Source organism: Pituophis catenifer, unplaced genomic scaffold (assembly GCF_029215685.1).
Source record: "Pituophis catenifer annectens isolate HBS135680 unplaced genomic scaffold, rPitCat1.0.hap2 SCAF_6, whole genome shotgun sequence".
In the NCBI taxonomy this organism is placed as follows: Eukaryota; Metazoa; Chordata; class Lepidosauria; order Squamata; family Colubridae; genus Pituophis; species Pituophis catenifer.
In genome coordinates, this window is record NW_027256886.1 from 4,477,970 (window position 1) to 4,494,622 (window position 16,653).

The 16,653-nt window shown below is 43.9% G+C and overlaps 1 protein-coding gene across 1 annotated transcript in view; it reads right to left on the bottom strand.

Annotated features, from left to right (window-relative positions):
* Positions 1-949: 949 nt before the first annotated feature.
* The window catches only part of LOC139318287 (cytochrome P450 2J4-like), a 78,126-nt gene continuing 62,422 nt past the window's right edge, over positions 950-16,653 (bottom strand). Inside the window, exons 10-17 of the mRNA XM_070945681.1 lie at positions 15,832-15,991; positions 15,054-15,203; positions 11,843-12,003; positions 10,990-11,166; positions 7,551-7,692; positions 5,178-5,365; positions 2,059-2,200; positions 950-1,140 (exon numbers count right to left, since the gene is read on the bottom strand). Of these exons, the coding sequence (XP_070801782.1) occupies positions 950-1,140; positions 2,059-2,200; positions 5,178-5,365; positions 7,551-7,692; positions 10,990-11,166; positions 11,843-12,003; positions 15,054-15,203; positions 15,832-15,991 (1,311 nt within the window). The remainder of the gene's footprint in view (positions 1,141-2,058; positions 2,201-5,177; positions 5,366-7,550; positions 7,693-10,989; positions 11,167-11,842; positions 12,004-15,053; positions 15,204-15,831; positions 15,992-16,653) is intronic.

Genomic DNA, 16,653 nt, shown 5'->3' on the forward strand with positions numbered 1-16,653 from the left:
AAAGTCAACGGGGAAGCCAGATTCGCTTCACAACCATCTTACTGACTTAACAACTGCAGAAATTCACTTAACAACCGTGGCAAGAACGGTCGAAAAAATGAGGCAAAACTCACAAATGTCTACTGGTATCTTGTTTTAAACATTATTAAAAACATTGTTTTCACCTGTGCACGAGCAGAGCAACAATGGCCCAGTAGTAGGACCAATGGCCCTTTTACTAAATCACAGAAATTCCATTGTTCTATTCCTTGTTTTGTTTGTCCTGTACAGTTTTGCACTAATATAGTTACAGTTTAACTGTAATGGTTTTTACAGCAGATTGTACTACCGTGGTTTGTATGCCACTCTCGTTGCTTTCAAGAGAAAGAACAGCATGGAAATAAAAAGAAATGGTAAGAAATAGCAATATTTCTTAACGTTCTAAGAAACCTCTAGGACAGTGATGGCTAACCTTTTTGCCGTCGCATGCCAAAAGTGGGGGGAGTTGGGGGGGATTGCGTGCGCGTGTGCCCACACCCATAATTCAATGTGCTCCGTCCCCCCATGCATGCGTGCGTGACCCCCCCTGCTTTTGCACTCGATGGCATGGTGGGCCCAGTAGGCCCATTTTTTGCCCTCCCCAGGCTCCAGAGGCTTTCTAGGAGCCTGGGGAGGGGGAAAACGGCCTTCCCCACTCCCCCAGAGGCTCTCTGGAGGCCCAGAAACAGCCCGTTTCCCGACTTCCAGTGGGCCCAGAAGGCCCGAAAATCAGCTGGCCAGCGTGCTGGACTGAGGTAGGGCAATGCTCGCGTGCCCACAGATATGGCTCCGTGTGCCACCTGTGGCACCCGTGCCATAGGTTCGCCATCATGGCTCTAGGACGAGCAAAAATCCAAGCAATGTGCTCAGGGTAGAATTTCAGTCTAAAGGTAAAAACCAACAAGCAAGTTTTGCAGCAGTCATCTCGATTTTACGGAGTCCGACAGTGAGGAACAGCACAAAGTTTGTAAGGATGAGGGTGTAGCGATAATCCCACAATGGGCTCCAGACTGAGTTCTTTGACTCCTTCCGGCAGCTGAAACTTAAAGGACCTCAGCAGGATGGTCACGAAAAGGAAGAGCTCCATCCTGGCCATTTGCTCACCCAGGCACACTCGAGGCCCTGTAGTGCAAAGATAAGGAAAGGAGAAGGGGTTAGAAGTGATTGACAGCTATTCGCCCTCCTCTTTGTGGCAGCCCATCAAGTATTAGAATGCTGCTATCATGTCATCCCTAGTCCTTCTTTTCATTAAACCAGATGTTTAAACTAGACAAGTAAAGCATATCACTCCTGTGGTTTACCTTGATATCTATCATCATCTGACAAGCACAGGAGACAAGAAGTATCAGTGATGGGCAACAGAGGTGGGTTTCAGCAGGTTCTGACCAGTTCTAGAGAACCGGTAGCGGAAATTTTGAGTAGTTTGGAGAATCGGTAAATACTACCTGAGTCCCAGCTGATCGGGAGGAAATGGGGATTTTGCAGTAACCTTCCCCTGGATTGGGGAGGGAATGGAGATTTTACAGTATCCTTCCCCTGCCATGCCCACCAAGCCACACCCACCAAGCCATGCCATGCCCACCAAGCCACACCCACAGAACTGGTAGTAAAAAAAATCGAAACCCACCACTGATGGGCAACCTCAGAATGTCCACCAATAGAGTTTCAACGTCGTGTTTCCAATTACAGAATCAGATCATAAAATGGGGCATAACTTGCCTAACAATTGTCTTGCTTTGCAATGGAAAACTGGAGCTCTTATGTGTCCACAAGTCTAGGACTACCTGTACAATATTTAAAATTATGGGCAAAACTGGAGAAATCAAACAGGTTGGTCTGAAGACCAGGAGGAAAGCATTTCCATAGGGACTTGGGTGAAGGAGTGTCACCAGCCATGGTTAAGGTCTTATGCAGCCTCTCCTGATCACTGTTAACTCAGCATAACACTTGGTGGATGAATCACAAGAAAATGGCCATTCACCATAAATTCCCAGAGGGATGTATTTTAAATAATTCAGGAAAGGTGTGTTTCAGATTTACCTGCTCCAAATGCCAAAAAATCTTCCCTTGATATAAAATGCCCATCCTTGTCCAAAAAATGGTGTGGGTTGAATTTTTCAGGAGTCTCCCATCTCTTGGGATCATAAAGGACTGAATTCAGATCTGTAACAACCAAAGTACCCTGAAGGAGGAAGAAATGCATTTCAATATTCTGTTGATGAAGTTTCTAGAGGCTGTTTGTTTGTTTGTTTGTTTGTTTGTTTGTTTGTTTGTTTGTTTGTTTGTTTTCATCCCATCTTTATTTATATATATATATATATATAAATAACTCAAGGGTGTGAACATATATAATACTCCTTCTTTCTCCTATTTTTCCTGTGAGGTGGGTTGAGTTGAGAAACTGTCTCAAAGTTACCTAGCTGACCTTGATGCCTAAGGTGAGACTAGAACTCCCAGTCACCTGGTGATTGGCCCAAAGTCATCATCCAGCTTTCATGCCTAAAGTGGGACTAGAATTCGCAGTCTCCTGGTGATTGGCCTAAAGCCATCAAGGCAGCTTTCATGCCTAAGGTTGGACTAGAATTCTCAGTCTCCTGGTGATTGGCCCAAAGTCGTCTAGGCAGCTTTTGTGCCTAAGGTGGGACTAGAATTCACAGTCTCCTGGTGATTTGTCCGAAGAAACCCAGGCAGCATTCAAACCTAAGGTTGGGACTAAAGTTCACAGTCTCCTGCTGATTGGCCCAAAGCCACTCAAGCAGCTTCTATGCTTAAGGTGGGACTAGAATTCTCAGTCTCCTGTGATTTGCCCAAAGCCACTCAGGCAGCTTCTATGCTTAAAGTGGGACTAGAATTCTCAGTCTCCTTGTGATTTGCCCAAAGCCACTCAGGCAGCTTCTATGCTTAAAGTGGGACTAGAATTCTCAGTCTCCTTGTGATTTGCCCAAAGCCACTCAGGCAGCTTCTATGCTTAAGGTGGGACTAGAATTCTCAGTCTCCTGCTGATTTGCCCAAAGCCACTCAGGCAGCTTCTATGCTTAAAGTGGGACTAGAATTCTCAGTCTCCTTGTGATTTGCCCAAAGCCACTCAGGCAGCTTCTATGCTTAAAGTGGGACTAGAATTCTCAGTCTCCTGTGATTTGCCCAAAGCCACTCAGGCAGCTTCTATGCTTAAAGTGGGACTAGAATTCTCAGTCTCCTTGTGATTTGCCCAAAGCCACTCAGGCAGCTTCTATGCTTAAGGTGGGACTAGAATTCTCAGTCTCCTGCTGATTTGCCCAAAGCCACTCAGGCAGCTTCTATGCTTAAAGTGGGACTAGAATTCTCAGTCTCCTTGTGATTTGCCCAAAGCCACTCAGGCAGCTTCTATGCTTAAAGTGGGACTAGAATTCTCAGTCTCCTGCTGATTGGCCCAAAGCCACTCAGGCAGCTTCTATGCTTAAAGTGGGACTAGAATTCTCAGTCTCCTGCTGATTTGCCCAAAGCCACTCAGGCAGCTTCTATGCTTAAAGTGGGACTAGAATTCTCAGTCTCCTGCTGATTGGCCCAAAGCCACTCAGGCAGCTTCTATGCTTAAAGTGGGACTAGAATTCTCAGTCTCCTTGTGATTTGCCCAAAGTCACCGAGCTGGGTGACTTTGGGCTGGCTTTCATGCCCAAGGTGGCAGTAGCGTTCCTACTTTCCAAATTTCTAATTTAGAGCCTTCACCACTAAATCAAACTGGGTCTCTTCCTACCAAATTTCCCCTAATTGCATAAAAAGATAATAACTACCTCCTATTGCCAACTTGTCTAGAATGTAAGAGAAACCAGTTCCTGTACTCCCATTCCTGTTTGAAGGTGTTTGTTCCTTGAAAGCCAGCTAAAAATCCATTATCCACCATTTTTACAGGGGGGAAAGGAATGTATTTGTGAAAAAGAGGGGTAGCAACCTGCAGAGAACTGGAATTCTCCTAGGAAGAGGATCATTATTGACCATTAACATCTCATGAACTCTGTTCATACAAGACATTTAACCCGATCACCTACAACAGGGGTGTCAAAATTCAATTTCATTGAGGGCAGCATCAGGGTTGTGTTTGACCACTGGAGTGGGCGTGGCCAGGGTGGGCGTGGCCAGCTCCACATCACTTGTGTCAGGGTGCCTGTGGTGGCCTAGGTGCTCTGCCAGTGAAAACGGGCTCCCAAGCTCTATTTTTGGCTGTGATGGCCTCCTGTAACCCTCTGCCAATGAAAATGGAGTTCGGGTGGCCGTCTGCAGCCTCCCTGAGCTTTGTTTTCACTGGCAGAGGCACTGTGGGCTGGTCCTTTGCTGTTTCCAGGACGACCCTGCGTGCCAGATCTAAACACTCCAAGGGCCGGATACGGCCCTCGGGCCTTGTGTTTGACACCCCTGACCTACAGGCTTAGTGGCTGCATTCACACAACATGTAATACCTAGTCTATCTTAACCTTGGTTAGATTTGAGGATTCTTAGAGCGGTGTGGAAACCTAGCCTATTTTGTCACTTGTGGTGAAAGGAATTGTACAAACACAGAAAGTGGTTTAAGTCCACTGTACTACCAAGAGCCTTGGTAGTACAGTGGTCTAAAGCACCCTGTTATTAAGACCAGCTGCCTGCAATTACTGCAGGTTCGAATCTCGCCAGGCTCAAGGTTGACTCAGCCTTTCATCCTTTCTAAGGTAGGTAAATTGAGGACCCAGTTTGTGGGAGCAATAAGCTGACTTTGTATAAATATACAAAAGGATGAAGGCTATTGCTTAGCACATTGTAAGCCGCCCTGAGTCTCCGGAGAAGGGCAGCATATAAATCAAATTTAAAAAAAAAAGTCAATAACCAAGTGAAATGAATCTAATGCCGCTTTCACCAAATATAGAAGCAGGTTTTGGTTAATCTTGATCGCTAAAATGTCGGAGTATATCATTGAAAAATTGTGCTGCTTAAACTGCAATAAACTTTTTTTTCAAGTTACTGAAAAAAAGAGGCCCAATTTTTGTCTTACGTTTCCCAGAAATTGAATCATTACTTGCATTGAATGCATGAATTTCTTGACTTTCAGTTTAAAAAAAAAGAATGAGGGTTTCAACATGTCCATTGCATAAATTCCTTACTAAAGGAAGTGTCCTCTGGTATGTTAATTGTTCTTGTATCAACGTCTTTACCTTTGGAATGTGATATCCATAGAGATTCACGTCTTTGGCACTTTGCCTGGGGACGCCAGCAATTAACACATATTTCAAACGCATAACCTCATGAATCACAGCATAGGTATATGGGAGTTTCACCCGATCTTGATAGCAGATTGAATGGGTGGGATCCAACGTATCTTCTATTTCCTTGCGGACTTTCTCTGAAGACCATAATAGAAAAAGAAAATTATAACAGAGTTATAAGGGACCTTATTGAAAGGGGCCTTGGAGGTCTTCTAATCCAACCCACTACTCAAGCAGGAGGCTCTATACCATTTCAGACAAATTAGTTGTCCAATCTCTTCTTAAATTATCTCAGATACTCCATTACAATTGATGCAGCCAGTGAAGAATGTGGGACATAATTCACAAAGAACCTGAGTAAGAACTGAGTTGTGATGACAAAGCATAAGGTGATGGATCTCCCCCTGGGGAATGTCTATGGAGATTCTCAATCATCCAGGTCATATTTTTTTTTTGTTTGTTTGTTTGTTTTTTAATTTGACTTATATGCCGCCCTTCTCCGGAGACTCAGGGCGGCTTACAATGTGCTCAGCAATAGCCTTCATCCTTTTGTATATTTATACAAAGTCAGCTTATTGCCCCCACAAACTGGGTCCTCAATTTACCTACCTTAGAAAGGATGGAAGGCTGAGTCAACCTTGAGCCTTGGCGAGATTCGAACCTGCAGTAATTGCAGGCAGCTGGTCTTAATAACCAGCTTAATAACAGGGTGCCTTAGACCACTGTACTACCAAGGCTCTTGATCCAAAGGTGTTTTTTTTCAAAAGGCAATTGAACTGTCTTAGTTTTTCCTTGAAGATGTTTCATTTCTCATCCAAGAGGCTTCTTCTTGGATGAAGAAGCTTCTTGGATGAGAAGCGAAACATCTTCAAAAAAGAACAAAGAAAGTCTAGATGCCTTTTGAAAAAGCATCTTTTGAGACTATCCCTGGGGAGTTTGTAGACAGATGGACTTCAATTCCCAAATCCCTTTCCCCCAAATGGATGTTTTTTTGCAAAAAGCATTGGAAACCAGCAAAAAAAAAATAATCACAAAGCATAGTCACATGATTGCATGACACATGAGCTGGATGAACCTGAAGTTCTAGGATCATGTTCTGTCTGTTTAGTCTTATGAAGGGCTGCCATCAGGGGTGAAATCCAGCAGGTTCTGGAGAACTGGTAGTGGAAATTTTGAGTAGTTCAGAGAACCGGCAAATGCCACCTCTGGCTGGCCCCAGAGTGGGGTGGGAATGGAGAGTTTGCAATATCCTTCCCCCAGGAGTGGGGAGAGAATGGGGATTTTGCAGTATCCTTCCCCTGGAAAGGGGTTGGAATGGAGATTTTGCAGTATCCTTCCCCTGCCATGCCCACCAAGCCACACCCACAGAACCAGTAGTAAAAAAATTTGGATTTCACCACTGGCTACCAGTGGTGGGTTGCCCCTGGTTCGCACTGGTTCCATAGAAGCGGTAGTAAAACTGGCAGGAGGCTCCACCCACTGACCCTGACATCATCAAAACGCTTCTGCGCTTGTGCAGAAGAGCATGCACATGAGTGAAGTGAGCACGCATGCGCGGCCCCGTTGCGAACCGGTAGTAAAGGTTAAATTAAATTTTTGTCTTAAAAAATAAAAAAAAACTTTATTTGAAAAAAAAGGATTTGGAGTTGGACAACTCAGATGGGGTGGCCCAATTGTTATGAGAACAAGAGAAAAATCTGACTGAGGAAGGTCACAAAACCAGGAGGAAATTCATATATTCACGTCAAACGTATATCAAAGCCATTGAATTAAGTTTACTATTTTGAGACACTTTGCCTTCAGTTCCATTAAATAGCATTGTTTGTGGGGGGTTGAATTTCCTATTGCTTCTTAGAGATGAGCCATTATTCCTCATGCGTTCAAGCAGGAAATCTTGGGATCCATCGCTAAAATGAGCCTGAGTGGCGCAGCAGACTAATGCTACTGTTAAAGGTAGTATTTAGCTTCCGGCTGCCTGCAATTACTGCGAGTTCAATTCTCACCAGGCTCAAGGTTGACTCAGCCTTTCCATCCTTTCTAAGGTAGGTAAAATAAGGACCCGGTTTGTGGGGGCAATAAGCTGACTTTGTATAAAATATACAAAAGTATGAAGGCTACTGCTTAACGCATTGTAAGCTGCCCTGAGTCTCCGGAGAAGGGCGGCATGTAAATCAAAAATAAAATAAAATAAAATAAATCAAAAATAAAATAAAATAAAATAAAATAAAATAAAATAAAATAAAATAAAATAAAATAAAATAAAATAAAATAAAAGCAGGATCAAGAGAGGCGTTTCGTGCCCGTGTAATATAGGAGTCTCACCTTGGATCTCCGGGTAAGCCACCATGAGTAGCAGTGCCCATTGTAAGGTGGTGGCCGTGGTTTCTGTGCCTGCGATAAAAAAATCAACAATGCACTGAGCTAGGTTCTCTTCATCATAAGCAGACTCAGGGTCTCCTTTGGTCTGTTGTAGATAATAGAAAATATGAAATCAACTTAACAATCCCAATTCGTCATTTACCGCTGTGTTGGAGGAAGGTCCTCCTTGTGTATAAGACCTCTTTTCACAGCCAGTCCTCAACTTACAACCATAATTGAGACCAAAATGGTTTTGGGGTGAAGTGCCATCTGTACGCTGATGATACTCAGCTGTACATCTCCACCCCAGACCACCCCAACGATGCCCTTGATGTGATGTCTCGCTGCCTGGAGGCCGTGCGGGTCTGGATGGGGAGGAACAGGCTCAGACTCAACCCCTCCAAGACCGAGTGGCTGTGGCTTCCAGCGCCCCGATATATTTATTTATTTATTTATTTATTTATTTATTTATTTATTTATTTATTTATTTATTTATTTATTTATTATATTTCTATACCGCCTTTCTCCCGTAGGACTCAAGGCGGTGTACAGTCAAGAAAAATATAGACACACAAACATCATATAATTGCTAATTAAAATTGTTACTTAGTTTGGTCAATTAAATAAAATATAATAGTCAGCAGGTGCCATTAAATAAAATGATATAGTCAGCAGGTGCCATTGCTGACTATTGGGGGTGAATCTTTGCCCCCCACAGAGAGGGCTCGCAATCTGGGTGTCCTCCTGGACGCACGGCTGTCTTTAGAAGAGCATATGACGGCCGTGGCCAGGGGGGCCTTTTATCAGGTTCGCCTGATCAGCCAGTTGCAGCCCTTTCTGGACCGGGACGCCCTGCGCATGGTCACTCACACCCTTGTCACCTCCCAGCTGGACTATTGTAATGCTCTCTACATGGGGTTCCCCTTGAAGAGCACTCGGAGGCTCCAACTGGTCCAGAATGCGGCCGCACGGGTGGTTATGGGTGCAACTCATTGTGCCCATGTGACACCCCTCCTGTGCGAGCTGCACTGGCTCCCGGTGGTCTTCCGGGTGCGATTCAAGGTGTTGGTTACCACCTTTAAAGCGCTCCATGGCATAGGACCCGGGTACCTCCGAGACCGTCTTCTGCCACCAATAACCTCCCACCGACCAGTTCGCTCCCACAGAGAGGGTCTCCTCAGGGTGCCATCGGCCAAGTTATGTCAGCTGGCGACACCCAGGGGGAGGGCCTTCTCTGTGGGAACCCCAACCCTGTGGAACGAACTGCCCCCGGAAATACGTAAGATCTCCGACCTCCGGGTGTTTCGCTGCGCACTGAAGACCCTGTTGTTCCGCCAGGCCGGGCTATCAACATAATAGTTTTAAATTGGGGTATTTAAATTTTCTGGGGTTTTAAATCTGAGCCAAATTTATTTAATTATTTTAAATTTTAATTGCTGTTTTGTCTTGTGTTTTTAAATAGGCTGTACACTGCCCTGAGTCCTTCGGGAGAGGGGCGGTATAGAAATAAAATTATTATTATTATTATTATTATTATTATTATTATTATTATTATTATTATTATTATTATTATTATTATTATTATTATAAAATTCCCATCATATTTTTCAGGCATCAAGTTAGGAAAAACTACCCTAGACCTTTTCATTCTATTACCTAGTAGGACAGTGATGGTGAACCTTTTTGGCACTGAGTGCCGAAAAGGGAGCGCGTACACACACGTCTGGGCCACAACCCAGAAGAGGATCTGCCCAGGGCGCATGCGCACGCCCGAAAATGAACTTCTGGTTTCAGCTACTGAACTTCCGGTTTCAGCCAGCTACTCTTCCGGGTTTCTGGCGCACATGCGCATGGGACAATCAGCTGGCTGGCGCACATGCTCACACAGGAAAATGGAAGATCAGTTCTTCTAGTTTCCGGCACTGCCGCATGCAAAAAGGTCAGCTGATCGTCGCGCACGCATGCACGCTAGAAACCCGGAAGAGGAACGGGTGACGCCGCGCTTGCCAAGCGTGTGCCACTTCAGCACGCGTGCCATAGGTTCACCATCACGGACATAGGGGAAAGTGATTAGGAGCTATCTAAAGGCAAATATTATCGGATGTGTATAAAAATTTGCTTCAAAAAGAGCCCAAAGACCAACTGGTCTGGGGCCCCAATAAGGTATGTCACTCTGAAAGTGGCTAATGGACTTTAAAAAGACCCATACACCCCTCTCCCCACTCCCTCTCTGTGTATCTTGCACCCTTCCTTCCCAGTTTTGTCAATTTTAAACCAAATTTACCTTTACTACAGTATTTTTCGGAGTATAAGATGCACCTTCGTTTTTGGGGAGGAAAATAAGAAAAAAGCTGATTGGCAGGTGGATCGGCCTCCTGGAATACCCCCAGTCAGCTGTTCCCAGAGGTAAATTTTAGCAACAGGTTCCTTGGTTGTGAGCTCTGTGCCTTGCTTTTTTTTTTTTTTTTCTGTCTCTGAAAGCCTCCGAAACAGAGCTTCAGAAAAAAAAAGGCTTTTTTTCTGAAGTTCTGTTTCGGAGGCTTTTTTTTCTGAAGCTCTGTTTGGAGGCTTTTTTTCTGAAGCTTCATTTCTGAGCCTTTTTCCAGTTTCTGAACCCTCCGCTTGAGCGGCTGGGTGGGGCTACATTCGGAGTATAAGACGCACCCAGATTTTAACCCTCTTTTTTGGGGGGGGAAAGGTGCATCTTATATTCCAAAAAATACGGTATTTTATTGTTTTAATGTTTCATAGTAGCACTTCATGGATTGTAAGCCACCAAGAGCCACCTCTAGGCAAGACGGCTGGCATATTTCTCAGATAATTGATATTTGCAGACAAAATGTATACTTAATTAATCAACACAGGCCTGCAGGTTTCTGGCAATCTGCTTCAAGCAATAAGGGGTGTAGGAAGGAATGTACAGGTAGTCCTCGACTTACGACCATAGTTGAGCCCCAAATTTATGTTGCTAAGTGAGAAAGTGGTTAAGTGAGTTTTGCCCTGTTGTATGACCTTTCTTGCCACAGCTGTTAAGTGAATCACTAGCAGTTGTTAAGTTAGTGACATGAACGATGGTTTCCCCATTTACTTTGCTTATCAGAAGGTTGCATGGCCCAAGATACTTCAACCGTCATAAATACGAGTCAGTTGCCAAGCATCTGAATTTTAATCACATGACCGTGGGAATGTTGCAACAGTTGAAGGGTGAAAAATGATCATAAGTCACTTTTTTTCCAGTGTTACTATAACTTCGAATGGTCACTAAGCAAACTGTTGTAAGCCAGGGAGTACCTGCACATGCGAACAATACAGCAAGATGGCTCAGTATGTTGGCCTTAGCAAAATAGGGTGCCATTTTGAGTTCTGGAGACCCACAAAAATTTCTTTCCAGGAAGACACTTACTTTCTCCATCTGAAGAAGGTAGTAATCAATGAAGTCTTGTGGGTCGTGCAGTGATTGGAGTTCCCTGTGCTTCTCTACCTCTTCCTTGGCAAACAAGGTGACCTCATTTAAAGCACGGAACACTCTCTGATGATATCCTGGAAGGTATTTCATCACTCGTGGAAACAACTCATACAGCTAACGGAAAAGTTGCACACACACAAAAAAAATCCTATCACAATGATGTCATCAGCCAATTATTTGAGTTTAGCACTTTGATAATATTGTCTGAATGATTTATAATTCTCCAGGCTATGTATATATTTGGTAAACTGCTTCTGGATGCCAGCAGGCAGAATCGAATGATGCACTTCTGTGCTCCAAGATCTAAAGGGCTGCCACAAAGAAAAAGAGTCAAGCTATTCTCTAAAGCACCAGAAGGCAGGACAAGAAGCAACGGATGGAAACGAATCAATGAGAGAACCAACCTAGAACTAAAGAGAAATTTCCTGACAGTGATGTCAGTGTATAAGGGTTCATGAACTGGAATAGACATGGTAACAGGTCAGCCAATGGAGACAGAATAGAATAGAATAGAATAGAATAGAATAGAATAGAATAGAATAGAATAGAATAGAATAGAATAGAATAGAATAGAATAGAATAGAATAGAATAACAGAGTTGTTATGAGTTATTCTATAACTCATAATAACATGATTATGAGTTTCCCTCCACTGCTAAAACTCTTTTTTAAATTCTTGTCTCGTTTGCTTACATTGATAAATGAATCTCTATTATCAAAATGATCACCAAGATGATGGAGGGTCTCTAGAAGACTTGTCTGACTCAGTAAACTGAAAGAAGACAACTCACCAGGTAAACAAAGCTGCCTCCAAATTTCATATAGTAATTCAAGTTTATTAACATTTTCTGGAATTTTTCATCTTTGGCAGAAAATCTGTATCCAAAAACCATAATGCATATCAAATTGGAGATTGCAGTAGTGACAGGCAACGAAGGATCCAGTGGCTGTTCTGGAAATAATAATAATAATAAAAAATCACCATCAGACTGATGCTATTGTACTTTTAACTATTTATATCGTTAGTGGAATTTCAGGACAAAAGGCAGGAGGTACAGATAGTACATGCACACAACTCTACACAGTGGTGATCAGAATTCTCATTGCTAAGCAAGGCAGTTGTTAAGTGACTCACGCCCGGTTTTGCCACAGTTGCTAAGGCAATCACTGCAGTTGTGAAGTTGAACCATGCATTCATTAAGTGAATCCAGCCTTCACCATTGACTTTGCTTGTCAGAAGCCAGGCTGGGAAGGTCGCAAAGGAAGATCACATGACCCTGGGACACTGCAACCACCATAAATGTGTGCCGGTTGCCAAACACCCAAATTTTGATCACGTGACCACGGAGAGGTTGTGACAGTTTTAAGTGTGAAAATGTCAACTCGCAAAGCATCCCTGGCCTGCTCTCAAGTTGTCATAGGCCAGGGGGGATAGGAAACCAGCGAAATGGCACAGCAGCCAAAGTCAGATGCACATTTCACACTTATCTCTCTCAAGGCTGTATCCCAGGGTTACCTACAGCAGCCCGGAGGGGAGTGACCTCTACAACCTGCAAAATTGCTCCGTTGGCGAATGTGATTGGTGACACACCCTGGGGGAAGGGGGGAAACAGAGTCATAATTGGAACGTAAATTACGTAGGGTCAGAGCTGGCTTCACTTGGGGACGTGCTGACATGAAGCTCCTAATAAATAATGGATTTCTTCTGAAGGTTGATTCAAGACTCATGATTTAATTAGGGCATCTGTATGTCACTTTTTCAGTGCTATTATAACTGAACATTTGCTAAACCAATGGTAAGTCAAGGACTACCTGTAGTTGAGAATCCATCAACCAACATTTATTTTTATACATTTGGCTAATAGTAGTGGGCCCTGCAGAAGCCTCTCTCACCAAAAGGGTAGAAGAAATGAGCCATGGGACAGAAACTCTTGGGCAGTTAGGCTATCAAAATAGGGACTGTTACAGTGAATTTGTTGACTCTGTCTTGCTCTGATAGAATATAAGAGATTCCCTGTTATAGGCCTTGCATTCAGCTGGGACACAGTTCATGTGGTCAGTGGGAACATGAAAAGGATTAACCCTGAGATAAAAGCCTTGATATAAAATCTCCATATAAAAAAAAAGATGTTGAGACTCTGGAAAGAATGCAAAGAAGAGCAACAAAGATGATTAAGGGACTGGAGGTTAAAATATATGAAGAATAGTTGCGGGGATTGGTTATGTCCAGCCTAATGTAAAGAAGGACAAGGGGTGACATGATAGCAGTGTTTCAATATCTAAGGGGATGCCACAAAGAAGAGGGCCTAACATTAACAAATTAACAAATCCACCAGGAGAAGGGCGGTATACAAATTGAATTAAATAAATAAATAAATAAATAAATAAATAAATAAACAAGAGTTGGAAGGGACCTTTGTAGATCATCTAGTCCAACCCCCCACTCAAGCAGGAGACCCTACACCATTTCTGACAGATGGCAGTCCAATTTCTTCTCGAAGGTTCCAGTGATGAAGCTCCCACAACTTCTGAAGGCAACTTCTGTTCCATGGGTTGATTGTTCTCACTGTCAGAAAAATTTCTCCTTATTTCTAGCTGGAATCTCTCCTTGATCCGTTTCCATCCATTATTCCTTGTCTGGCCTTCAGGTGCCTCAGAAAAATAGCTTGACCCCCTCCTCTCTGTGGAAGCCCCTCAAATATTGAAAGGTTGCTATCATGTCTCCCCTGGTCCTTCTCTTCACTAGACTAGCCAGGCCCAGTTCCTGTAACCATTCTTCATATGTTTTAGCCTCCAGTCCCTTAATCATCCTGGTTGCTCTTCTCTGCATTCTTTCCAGAGCAACCATTCATTGTAGGGGATCAACCTACTCTCCAAGGCACCTGAAGACAGGACAAGAATAGCAATAGCAATAGTACTTAGACTTACATACGGCTTTACATTGCTTTACAGACCTCTCTAAGCGGTTTTACAGAGTCAACTTATTGCCCCAACAATCTGGGTCCTCATTTTACCCACCTTGGGAGGATGGAAGGCTGAGTCAACCTTGAGCCTGGGGAGATTTGAACTGCCAAATTGCAGGCAGCCGGCAGTCAGCAGAGGTAGCCTGCAGTACGGCACTCTAACCACTGCGCCACCGTGGCAATGGATGGAAACTAACCTATAACTAAGGAGAAATTTCCTGACAGTGAGAACAATTAATCTGTGGAACAGCTTCCCTTCAAAAGTTGTGGGTGCTCCAAAACTTTTTTAAGGTGTTCTGTCCCCGTCTCACACACGCACCCCCACAGACAGGCAACAGCTAAAGAACTCAGCCGACAACAGTTTTATCTGGTATCAGAATTGGCAGCAACCCAGTGGCTGGCTGCCAGGTATTCTTTACTCACGAGGGGGGAGTTTCTCCCTTCGTCCGGGAACAAAGCCAATACATAATAATCAACAAAGTCCAGTAAATACAAAGAAGGTCGTCCGATATCCGTTTTTTGCTTGTCACAGAGCTGAACTGGCCACCACACCCTCTTTTATACCCTGTGGGGTGTGGTCCAATGACAGCCTAATCCCTGGCACGCCTCTTCTTCTGTTGCGCGCACTTATCTCTGTGACGCTGCCGAGGATCCAGCCAAGACTCATCTTCCTCATTACTGTCCACCTGTGGCTGCGTGGACATGCTTGGCCCCGGGCCTATCTCTTGACCTTCGGCGGACACCGAAGGCATTGCCAGAGAGGAGGGTCCTGGAGAGGGAGGCCTTGCCAACTCCTCTCCTTCACTCTCGGAGTCCTCTCCTGCCGATAACACAGGCTCAGGTAACAGAGCCACAACATAAGGCTTTTAAGAAGAGACTGGACAGCCACTTGTCTGGAGTGGCATAGGTTCTCCTGCTTGAGCAGGGGGTTGGACTAGAACACCTCTAAGGTCCCTTCCAACTCTGTTATTCTATATTCTGTATTAATGAAACACTAGACATATCATTCCGAGACATATAGAGATTGTAGACAACATACCTTTTGCACGCGCAAAGATTTTAACCAAGCGATGAGCCTCCTCTTCTATTCGATTCTCCATGCCTTTCTTCCCGAGTCCAAGTTTTCGCATCGTAATTAATCCAAACCGTCTTTGTTGCTTCCAGTTTGGACCATTTGAAAATATAATACCTGAAGCCATCAGAAATCAGTGAGGAATTATGCTCATAAAAATTATCACCAAAATATCGTTCGGCAGCTTAGATCTGGGGTCTGCAATCTTGGCAACTTCAAGACTTGTGAAGTTCAACTCCCAGAATTCCCTTGGCTTTAGATGAAGTGTGTTCTCATGCAAATTCTACTTGGCCATCTTGGAGATCCCCTTCTTTTCCAGCACAAAAAAAAAAAAAAGGACCAATGATGCCGAATCAGCTTGTGTCTGTTCCAATGGTACAAGACTGGATCTGTTCTGAAATCTCATGCATTCTATTTGAATCTCATGCGTTATATTGAACAGAGGCAGAGAAAACAGAGGAGAGAGTAGAATTCTGAATTTTTCCAGAAAAAAATTACCCCTTAACCTTCATGAGGTTAGACCCTGCTGTTCCGTCAGGCAGGGCTATCTATGGAAATGATTTTAAATTGGGTGTTTTTAATTTTGGGTTTTAAATTTGGGCTGAAATTGTTTAATACTTTTAACTATTTTAAACTGTTGTTTGTATCTTGTGTTTTTAATTGGCTGTACACCGCCCCGAGTCCTTCAGTAGAAGGGCGGTATATAAATTAAATTATAAATAAATAAAAATAAATGAAAACCTACCCTTGTTTTTAAAGGCCTCTTTAAAAAAAGGAGTCATCTGTCGCTCAGCAAAGTCTTCCGTTTGAATGAGGGCTTCTTTGACTGCCTGAAATCCAGAGAAGACCACTATCGCCATGTGTCCCGACCATATTGTGTAGATGTTTCCATATCGCTTAGCCAGCTGCCGTTTGAATCCAAACAGAAAATGAACATATTACATTCAGTCTTGGTTGCCGATTACAAATTACAGTACACATGAAGTCTTTTCCAGAGCTGCAGAATCTGATCAGAGGTGTGCAAAATGCCTTCATAGCAGGGGGCCAGGTTACCCACGGAACCGTGTTTTCTCTATTACATCGGCCTGTCCTAGCTGATCAGGGATGGTAGGTTATGGACCCTGTCAGTTAAAGAATTCCGACTGGCGAGTCCAGGAAGTTGGTCTAGGACCAGCAGTGAAATGCTACCGGTTCGGGTGAACCGGTAGTAAAAAAAAAATGCTACTGGTTCAGCTGAACCGGTATTTCTGAGGATCAGCTGTGCTGTGTGGTTTATATTTGCTAGAAAGCAGGAAATTCTGCTTTCTAGCGAATCTAAATCGTGCAGCACAGCTGTTCCCCCCCCCCGCTGTTCTACTTACCTTTGAAGTCTCAGAAAAGGCTTCTTAATCCTCCTTTTTAAGTGCTGTGCAGTAGCACCTGTGGTGTGCATGCATGCAGAGCGCGAACCAGTAGCAAAGCGAACCGGTAGCAGACTTCACAGCATTTCACCCCTGTCTAGGATGCTTAGGCACGGATCCTTCGCTCCCAGGCATCCACCTCAGCCTATTTACAGCCAGCTTTCCTC